The 10,454-nt window shown below is 37.3% G+C and overlaps 1 protein-coding gene across 1 annotated transcript in view; it reads left to right on the forward strand.

Moving 5' to 3' along the window:
- E2F3 (E2F transcription factor 3) overlaps positions 1-8,178 on the forward strand; it is a 20,760-nt gene extending 12,582 nt beyond the window's left edge. Inside the window, exons 4-7 of the mRNA XM_010004524.1 lie at positions 502-660; positions 3,934-4,048; positions 6,787-6,925; positions 7,639-8,178. Of these exons, the coding sequence (XP_010002826.1) occupies positions 502-660; positions 3,934-4,048; positions 6,787-6,925; positions 7,639-7,904 (679 nt within the window). The 3' untranslated portion in view covers positions 7,905-8,178. The remainder of the gene's footprint in view (positions 1-501; positions 661-3,933; positions 4,049-6,786; positions 6,926-7,638) is intronic.
- Positions 8,179-10,454: the final 2,276 nt, after the last annotated feature.

The following is a 10,454-nucleotide window of genomic DNA, read 5'->3' on the forward strand; positions in this document are numbered from 1 at the left end:
TCCTCTCCCACCGCCCATTCTAACACTATGCTCCAAGCAATCATCCAAAATGCCTTCTATCAGGATAAAGCTTTCTTTTGTTACGACAGGTTTTGAGTGCATACACACTCAAATTATAAACCAGCATTTTGTCTGAATGCTGGATTAACTCATTTGCTTTTGCAAGCAGAGTAGTTTTTTAGGTACACATCTTTACCTCCTGCCTTCCTCGGTCTTTTTCAGGGTGTGGTTATAGGAGAGGGGTGTTATATATAAACAAGATTTTGGAAGAGCTTACAAGTACTTAGCCGTTCCATCCTGGTTGTAGGTGCAAAATGTGTTATGATAAAAAGATGCTTTTCCTGGAAAGCTTAATTTATGTTGACTCGCTATGGGCAGGTTTAAGGAGAAGGAGCGAAGGACTTGATCTGCACTTTTAGAAGCCCTCCTCTTCCCTTTCTCATAGCACAGGGTCAAGTTTTACAAATGCTTGAAGGGCATCTTCCTCCTCTGTGTCCCTAGGGGCTGCAGTCTGTCAGAGGATGGTGGCATGCTGGCACAGCGTCAAGGCCTCACGAAGGAGGTGACTGAACTGACTCAGGAAGAGAAGAAGCTGGATGAGCTAATCCAAAGCTGTACCCTGGACCTCAAGCTGCTAACAGAGGACTCAGAGAATCAGAGATATCCTTTTTGCCAAAACATCAAAGGTGTTCAGTCTTCTTGCTGTGCTCTGTAATACTAAGAGAATTCATCGAAGTAATGCAACAGGAAGCACCAGAAATTTCCAGAAGTTGGATAATGGGTTTTAATGTAGTTCTATATAAGTTTGTTAAGCTGCTTGCATCTGTAATGCTTCTGGAATGACCAAAAAAAAGAAAGAGAAAGGTGATGTATGAAGGAGCCCTTTAACATCAGTGTTCACATAGAGTAGGACCATTTTACCTGAAGAATGAGTGATACCATCCAAAACCCCTGTGCTTTTTTGACTCTTTTGAGTCCAGAGCAAACCCCACTTCTGTGTGTGCAGAAATTACAAAGGCTTGCAGACAAAGACTTGTATGTGTATGTACTCATATATTTATATTTTTATACATTAAATTGATGTTTATATAAATTACAGACACAAAGATGAAAATAAAATTTGGAGTCAATGTAGTCTTAAACTTGCAAAAATTTAAATTCCTCTAGCTAGAAAATCTATACTAGAATATCATAGATAAAAGTTTTGTGAGCTCTCAAAATGGCTATTTTAGACTTAATTATTTAATGTAATAGTAATGTTCAGCTGCATAAGGTTCATATGACTTCTGGTATTTTGGCTCCTAATACCACTTGTAAATAACCCATTCTCATTTTCACTATATTTCCCACCTTTTAGCAGCAGAAGAAAGTATTTTATTAAATGCTGATATGGAAACTTATTACTTTAAGTGATCAGTAGTTCTTAAACATCTGATAAGGTGGATTTACTCTTTGTTTTGACAGATAAGAAATAACTGCCAGAGTGCCAGTAAAAAGTAATGTGAACTTTGTGAATACTGTGTTTTGATTGTGCTTGCATCTCAAAATGAGTATGAAAGCAAGACCACCAACTGGCATAGGGAGTAGGTCAGTGCTGCCTTAATCCACAAAGAGATTTAAGCAAAGCAAAACTGAGCATTTCAGGTCTGTTTTTCTAGTGCTGTTTGCTATGGTAGAGATCTCTGCCCTGTGGTTACTGATCATAGAACACAAGGTTGGAAGGGACCTCAAGGTTCATCTGGTCCAACCTTTTGAGGTACTACTGTAGTTTATATGAGATGGCTTAGCACCCTGTCAAGCTGAGACTTTAAACTGTCCAGTGTGGGGGAATCTATCACTTCCCTTGGGAGACTATTCCAATGTTTGTCTGTCCTCATAGGGAAAAATTTACCTCTTGTGTCCAATCAGAATCTCCCCAGGAGCAACTCATGCCCAGTATCCCTTGTCTTTTCCATGTGACTCCTTGTAAACAGGGAGTCTCCATCTTCTTGGTAGCCACCCTTTAAGGACTGGAACATGGTAATAAGGTCTCCCCAAAGGCTTCTTTTCTCAGGGCTCAACAAACCCAGTTTTATCAGCCTCTCCTCATATGGCAGGTCCTCCAGTCCTCTGATCATCCTCGTGGCCCTTCTCTGGACCCTCTCCAGCCTCTCCACATCCTTTTTGTAGAGGAGGGACCAAAGCTGAACACAATACTCCAGGTGTGGTCTGACAAGCACTGAGTAGAGAAGGATGATGACTTCTTTATCTCTGCTGGTGATGCCCTTGTTGGGCATCCTGTTGGCTTTCTTTGCCACTGCAGCACATTGGTCACTCATGTTGAACCTGTTCTCCACCAAGACTCCCAGGCCCTTTCCACTGGGCTGCTATGGATGGGCAAGGAGGGATCAGCATTAGCAGCATCTTTGCCTCATGCTTTTGGATTTAGGAGAACATGTTTCCCAAATCTTTTGGTGACTTATAATGCTAGTGATTATTAAAGAAGGAATGTGAAAGTGTGAAACCTGGGGCCCAATGTGAGTGCATCCCTGTATGGTCTGTTGTTCACCTCACTAAAGTCCAACATGAGGTTACCTGAAAAACATTCATGGAGCTGAGAAGCCTTTTCCTTTGCTTAATTTTCGAAGGTGAAATTTCTGCTTTTGAAAATATTTTTCTTTCCCCTTATGAGAAGGTAGTGCCAAAACATGGTTTGTGCCCCAGCTGCATGCTTCCTCATCTACCTTAGAAATAGAATTGGACAGTAATTAATTGCTACCTTGAGTGTTTTGGAATATGCCCAGCATTAGTGTGGGGAACTTCTAGCTACAGCAATGAAGATGGTGGTTTTATTTGAAAACCATGTGATTCTTTCCTTTGTTCATATAGTGACAGCCACCGTTGCTGTAATTTGTACTCTGCACTTCCAAACCTTACCAAACCTTACTAAGGGAGTGGTAGAAGCCTTGGTAAAAGCCGACCTGTCATTTTGCCCCCTGATCTGACTTGTACCAAATGCAAAGTAACAGATGTGAGATGCATTGGCATTTTGAGCTTGGGCATTTTGTCTGATGTAATAGTATACATTTACCAAAATTGTTCCTATTTACACCCCCCAAAGTATAATAATAAATTAGGCTTTTCATTTCTGTGGTATAAATATTGTGATAGGTACCTCATGGATGACAAAACTAAAGAGCTGGAAGTGATTGCCTGTGATCATGGCCGTTTTACAATTCATGACCAAAAGCTCTGTGACACTTTAGTTACACAGGTCAGTAAGTGAGGCCCCACTGTGCAGTAACCCACCAAAATGCTTATGTTAATGTGGACAAATGCATGTTGAACAGAAAAATATTAATGCTCTTTCTGTGCTTGTGCAGAAGTCAATTTTCTGCACTGTCAAATTGTTTAAAATAGTTGTTTAAGCAGTTTTAAAGAATTATATATTCATGTATTTAATATATTATATTAAATTAATATAGCTCTAATACCAAAGCTCTAATGTGGAAATTATTATTTTAGTGATGGCTTCAGAAATACATTGTGTATGTGCATCTACAGCATGTATCTGTAAGTTCTTGTATTTTTTTCTGTGATTCCCAGTTCTCTGCATTTTCATAGTGTGTTAAAAATTTTTGCTTTGTGCAGTCTATGAGTAATTGTGGGTTGATGAGCTTTAACTTGTGTAGCTTTATGCACGTAAAGGAGAAGAGAGAGGAGGACTGGGCCCAGGGAATCCCTTTAGTCACTTGGTTGTGGCCCCAGCTGTTAGATCAAAGAGAGGTTCTCACACAGTTTCACTGCAGTCACAACCAGTGTAGAGAATAGAATAGTTGGAGATAAGAGCAATGTAGTAATGAGAAAATGGAAAAATAATTGAAAGAATTCTGCTTCTTCTGATAGTCTTAATATATAATGACCTGGATTGGAAAATTCCTTAACAGTGATTACATTAGCTTATGTGACGTATCAAGATATTCGAAAAATTAGTGGCCTTAAAGACCAAACTGTTATAGTTGTTAAAGCTCCTCCCGAAACAAGACTTGAAGTGCCTGACCCAGTGGAGGTAAGGAGAAGAACCTGGCTTTTCCTGACAGGTTATATATCATTCTTTTATAGACCGAGCAAGTATGCTGTGAGTCTTACTGTAGTAACTGATGCCCAAGTTGTATCATATTAGCATACAGTCCTATATTTATCTGTCTTAAAAACTTTGGAGGTGTTTTATCGTTTGTTGGTTTTGGTTATTTTGTTTTCCTTTTTAAATAAAGGAAGGGCAATCTTTAAAAAGCATTTTACCCAAAGCAATCATGATTTATTCCTTTTCTTTCAGTTCCAGCTTTCCTTCAGAGAAATCCACACTATGTACAGATTGTTGTCTTTTCCCATAGTTTGTGTAAAGAAGATCTCTTCCCTGACAGTTAAAATTTCCTGTTTGTAACCATGTAAAATCTTTCTTTTAAGTGAAGATTCAGCTCTTACTTTTTTTAGCTTCATGTAGTTTTACTTAAAACATTCATGGATAACTCGATGCCTTAAGCATCTTGATGACTCATATTACTGATATCCTATTTTATTAAGATGTATGTTTTCATGTAGGATTATAATTTCTGCAGTATTACAGCTATTGCAGAAACTTGTTTTACTCCTAGAATCCGTTCTTGGCCTTCCTTCTTCAGACATCAGCTGTGCTTCATTGACACTGATTTTATAATGTTTGTGTAAATCTTTTTACATTCTGGTAGTACACTTTTTGTTTGCTGTTGTGAAGTCTGTAGGGGATGGGGATTTCCTTTTCTGTTTTATTACAAGTACTTCCATTTCTGAAACTAACTGTGTTCATCTGTGTCCCTCTTCTGTTGCTCCTTGCTACTCAAACCACAATCTTGAGTGCCAGCTTTTGTGTAAGACTTGTCTGGCTCTCATTTCTTCCATTCTCATTTTGTTTCTTTCCCTTATCTCAGGTAGATGCCTAAGGTAACTTAGCTGCTTCTTTTACCTATGTCACAATTGCAGAGAAAAATGCTTCAGAGGTGGCTTTTCTTTGAAGATATCTTCAGAGAGTAGCTGTACTTCATTCCTCTCACAGTTTATGAACCACATGGTTCAGCTGTTCCTGGGATTTTATCTCTTGGTGGCAAAAGTGAGCTAATTTACAATTCCCAGTTGTTATGACAGGCCCAAGTATGTTGGGCAAATGTAAATAATTTGCATGAGCAAAAGAGAACTTTAGAGATTCAAAAAGGTACCTAACTTCTTCTTTCAAGGAGCACTTAGACCTAGGGCTGAACCTCTGTGCTGTGTCATACCTCTTGTTACTCCTTCATCCCTATTGTTGGGCTGGTTCCACTGAGCCCAGAGCTACCTGCTGCTGGCTGGGCAGGAACAGACTTTGCCTGCCCTCATCCTTAATTCCCCCTTTGAACCTAGGTGCAGGTTTTGGAAGAATAAATAATTTGGCTGCAGTGAGAAAGGCATATCTTTTGTCAGTATCCTTAAATATATGCTGTTACTGTTGCTTGCTTTGCTGTTTCTTTTCTCTAGGCCTTACTCTTTGATTTTTAATTTGGTGAAATCAAGTGGGCAGAGCAGGATGCACACAATCGTTAAAACTAGTGCTTAGACCTCCCTTGTCCCCTATACCAAACTTACTCATTTAATTTTCAGCTTCAGGCAGGAGAAGCCTTATTTCTTTCTCTCATTTGCAGCTACATTGCAGTGTCTTCTTTTGCATGTCTCAGTCACTCAACAGTACTTTCCCCAACTCCTGCTCTTCCCCTCTTTTTTTCCTAATTATCTGTAGCGTTGCCCTAAGTATTCCTAACTGTTTTCTGTGCCCTGGTGTACCCCTGTTTGGTGGTTGTTTCACGTGTTTGTAAATGCTATTATGCTACAGAACTGTCAGAAGGCAAATGGGAGGATCTTTTTGTCAAAAGGCACAATATAAATGTATTTGGAGGAAGTCTGCAAGGATATATATATATATAATGCCTGTATTCATGCTTTTAAAAACTATTAATGAAGTACAGCCAGAGCAGGTTTATTTTTAACTGGAGTAATTTATGATTTTCCATCATAACACTAGGAGCAACTCTGCAGATTTTTTTAATCTGTCTACATATGTCATATTATATTGCATCAATGTGTGAAATTTAAGAAAAGATAATTTCTTGAGATGAATTAAGAGTTCCTGTTATTCAGAAACATCATTAAAATTAGAGATGCTGCCTTGAGGGAGCAGGAGTTTGGGAGAAGAAAATTACATTTTTTCTTTGGTATTTGAAAAAAACTTCCCTGATAAACAGGAGAACTCACAGGTATTTGGTTCAGCGTGAGTTAGTGTGAAGTTTTTTGGGTTAGTGAGACATATTTTGGCATTATTTAAAAGCAGAAACATTTACACAAATACATCAAATGATATTGTTATGAATAATAACAAAACCTGTGTCTTGCATCCCATAGTTCCATTATGCTCTAGGTTGTTATGATTGTAAGAACATGTTTTGAGTTCAATCCTTTATACCTCTCTGGCTATGATACAACACAGAGAACGGTGGGATTCTGAGATTTCTGTGCTATGAACAGTGGGGAGAAGCTTTACTGTTCCCTTCTAGTCTTCAAGATACATCAGCCAAGCCTTTCACATCTTTTAAAAAAAATGTATGAGGGAGTTGAGGTTCTTTTGATTAGTAAAAAATGTATTTAAACACTCGCACCCCAATAAGATTTTAGCCTGTACTGTCAATATTCTGGCGTGTTCATTGGAATAGCACCTTACTGACCTTTGTGGGTTTTTTTTTTTAGCAGAGTGCATTGATACATTTATCTAGTACTCAAGGACCTATTGAAGTTTATCTGTGCCCAGAGGAAAATGATGCCCTCAGTCCAATGAAAACCTATAGTCAGGACCACAATGGAAATATTTCCAAAACCATTTCCAAAGGTAAAAATATTTCTTTGTAGTACTAATGGCCTCCCTTTGTGCTGTCATTCAAGATTTCATTTGAACTTCAGATATCCAGCCGTTATTTTTTGGCTCTGTTTTTCTAAGAAGTGAAAAGGTAGCCATTTTCCACTGTGCCATTCAGGTTTATATAGTGGGAAATAGGTTTTCTTCTCCACACGTTGTTTAAAATAAGTTTCATATCATATGGAACTGTAACTGCATAAGTTCATGCAGTATCGAAGAAAGAATCAATTCTGTTCCTTTTGCATTTTCAAACAGGACAGTAGCACCAAAGATTTGCCTCAACAGAAGAGGCAGAAATCTCTTGTGCACGGGTATATGCAGTTGCATGGTGGCACTGATGATGACATGTGTTGCCTTGATAGTTTTCACTTTGACTCTGAATTCCACCAAGGCTTGGGCATCTCTCACAAGGCTTGGGTTGTTGGTTTTTTTTCATGTTTTTTTCTCCAGTATTTGTTTAAACCTTGTAAAGTAATTTTTTTAGTAGAAAAGTCAGTGGTGGTAGCATTGTGTGTATTTTTGAGTAGCCCTTTGTAACTTACCAAAACCAGATAGAAATTATATGGAGGCCATTTTTTTAAATTATGCTCTTTATGCAGTTGTTACTTCATTTGCTCTGTGTCTAATATTTCTAACAAGATTAAGTATGTCATATTTATTTATTTTTTCTCTCCCTCCTTCTACAGAAGTGGCTTCTGCTAACTCAGGACAAGGGAACTGCTCAGTAAATATGGCACCAATCTCTCCACTGGCTTCTCCAGCCAACCTTCTCCAGCAGACCGAGGACCAAATTCCCTCAAACTTTGAAGGACCATTTGTGAATTTGCTGCCTCCTCTGCTTCAGGAAGATTATTTGCTGAGCCTTGGGGATGAAGAAGGCATCAGTGACCTCTTTGATGCTTATGATTTAGAGAAGCTTCCTTCATTGGTGGATGAATTTATATACAGCTGATTCTCTCAAATGCTGTCTGTATATAAATCGTGTTTTTAATGTAATCAAAAAACCTGCCATCATTCAGAGTTGTACCCTACTTACTATAAAATAGCATTATTAAATAGACTAGGCTCTCAAACAGTGCTGATATTTTGATGAATTTTTCCCTAAAATACTCTATAAACAACTGAAGGCTTTTACAAGGCCATCTCCTTGACCCTGAGCTCCTCCAGCGCCTTATGAGTCAGCAGATGCAAGCAGGTGACCAGAAATGTTTTGTCTTCACACTCCCTCAGTCTCTGCTTACCATGTGGGCTTACAGAGAAGGGCTTGGTGGACTGGTTTAGTCCTAGATAACAATTTTATAATAGTATTTCAGGTCGTGCCTTCTGCAGAGAATGCATGTCTTTGGAGCGTCACACCACGAATTGTACCTGCAGTGAACCTAAATATGAAGTAATGCAAAAGCGTGAAATGGGATCTTCAGCTACTTGTGGGAATGTTGAAATTGCTGTCATAATGCTCATTTTGAGCTGTGTATATGTCTCATTATGAGGTCAAATACTTATGTCCTTAAAAGCTTTTATTAAAAAAACAAACACTGTTAATGTAGTGTATATTGCAAATATTGAAAAGTATAAAGTTCTGCCACTTCATGTAGTAATCACAGATTTTTAAAAATGCTTGTGTGTGTGTGAAAGTAGTTTTTGTTGGTTGTTTTTTTAAACTAGAATGAAGATGCACAGTTCAATTTTACTGCCCCCAGTGTGCATTAGAACTGGTACATGAATTTTTGTGGTACTAAGTGGGGCTTTGTGTTAAGTGCCTACTAGAGATGCACTGTGGGTTTTTCCCTCTGGAAAACACTTATGCCAAGCTTTGTTTGTTCAAGATACCATATTTATCTCAGTGGGTTAGCTTCCTCTGCTTACAGCTTTTTATAATTCTCTTTGCCAGCAAAATGGGAACTAATTTTTTCCAAAGTACATAACTGTAAGTACCACATCAACTGAATTGCATTTATTTTTTGAAGATATTTGGTAGTATAGTACCGATATTTATTTTTTGAATGTGAGAGGAACTCTAAGAAGTCTTAAATAATTTTTTTTGAGTGTAAAAATATGTTGCCATGTTCTGGGCTAAATTAATGAAATGTTGATTAGATGATGCCCATATAATCCTTTTGTTTGCGTTACTGTTGTACTTATCTGACATACTCAGAAAATTAGTACTATTTGTACTGTAGTAAAATATTATGTATGCAGGTTTTCTGGTACCATAGAGTTGCTGCTATGAAAGCTCACACACGAAAAGGCAGGAAGTCACAGTGTTGATAAGAGAACTGTATGACTGTGTGAGTTTTAGAATATAACAAATGTATAAAGGGCAACACATAAAGAACTGTTAAACAGTGTTAAGTGTGTTTATATGTACAAATGTGTGCATAGATCATTCAGCAGTTGTATTTAAGTTGATATATGTTCTCAACTCACACTTTAGTTATCTAGCAGTTTTGTACAATAGAATTAATTTGTAAACACTGCCAGAATATTTTCTAGTTGGTTTGTAATTTTTTAAGAGTTTTTTTAGATGTGGATCTGTAAATAAAATTGTAGTATTTAAAGTTTTGTCTTGTGGAAGAGGAAAGTAAAAGTTGTGTGAGCATGAAGATTTGCAAGACAAAGGGGCACTTTTGTGGGGGAAAAGAAAATGAAGACTAACACAGACCATCTTTTTTTGTACAAATTAAACACTTGTCCTAATGTGTGTGGGCAAAATACTAATCTAATTTAGCTTTGCATTGTATGCTAGTTTAAAAAAACCTCTCTGTAAAATACTGTAAAAAAAAAAAAAGCAACAAAAAAGCTTTTATGGTGAGTTTTGTAAATAGATTTATTAAAGGGATGACCTGTTCTCTAGCTGTGATCTTACCACTTCAAATGGATGTAATTTGAATAAATTTTGTATGGTAATGAATCAATAAAAAAAGATTTTTTCAAGAGTTTAGATTCGTATACAGCTATTTAAGTTCTTCTTACTCTTGGTGCCTATCCTACTGCTTCTTGGAACTTCACTGTTACTATTTTCATTATCAGTGCCCGCACTCATTTGACACCAGATCCATTTCAATCTCATTTTTTTTATTATGCTAACAGTAAGTTCAGTGGGGTTTTTTTAAGCTAGAATGAAACAAGAATAAGACAAATGTAAAGACACAGTATGAGATCCAAAGATTGGGATAACAGGTTTATTTTAATTATCCTCCCATTTGAATTATGAATAGACTTTTTGCTAACTTTATAGAAATTTTATTCTAAGATTAAATGACATGTAAGAAATAGTTGAGGATCTGTTTAACCTTCCTACTGATAATTCTCCAGAAGTCTCATAGTAGCTTTGAGAACAAGGAGTTCTGTTTACTTGAGTCGTCTCCAATGGTCTTCTGCACCAGACATGGAGCTACAAAATATTACTCTGTTTCTGATCTTGGTGCTGCACCTTTCTAGATGCACTAATTACTAAAAGAAAAAACAACAAACAACTTATCAGGATAATAAAATCACAGTA

The sequence above is a fragment of the Chaetura pelagica genome, unplaced genomic scaffold (genome assembly GCF_000747805.2).
Source record: "Chaetura pelagica isolate M959 unplaced genomic scaffold, ChaPel_1.0 scaffold78, whole genome shotgun sequence".
Taxonomy (NCBI): domain Eukaryota; kingdom Metazoa; phylum Chordata; class Aves; order Apodiformes; family Apodidae; genus Chaetura; species Chaetura pelagica.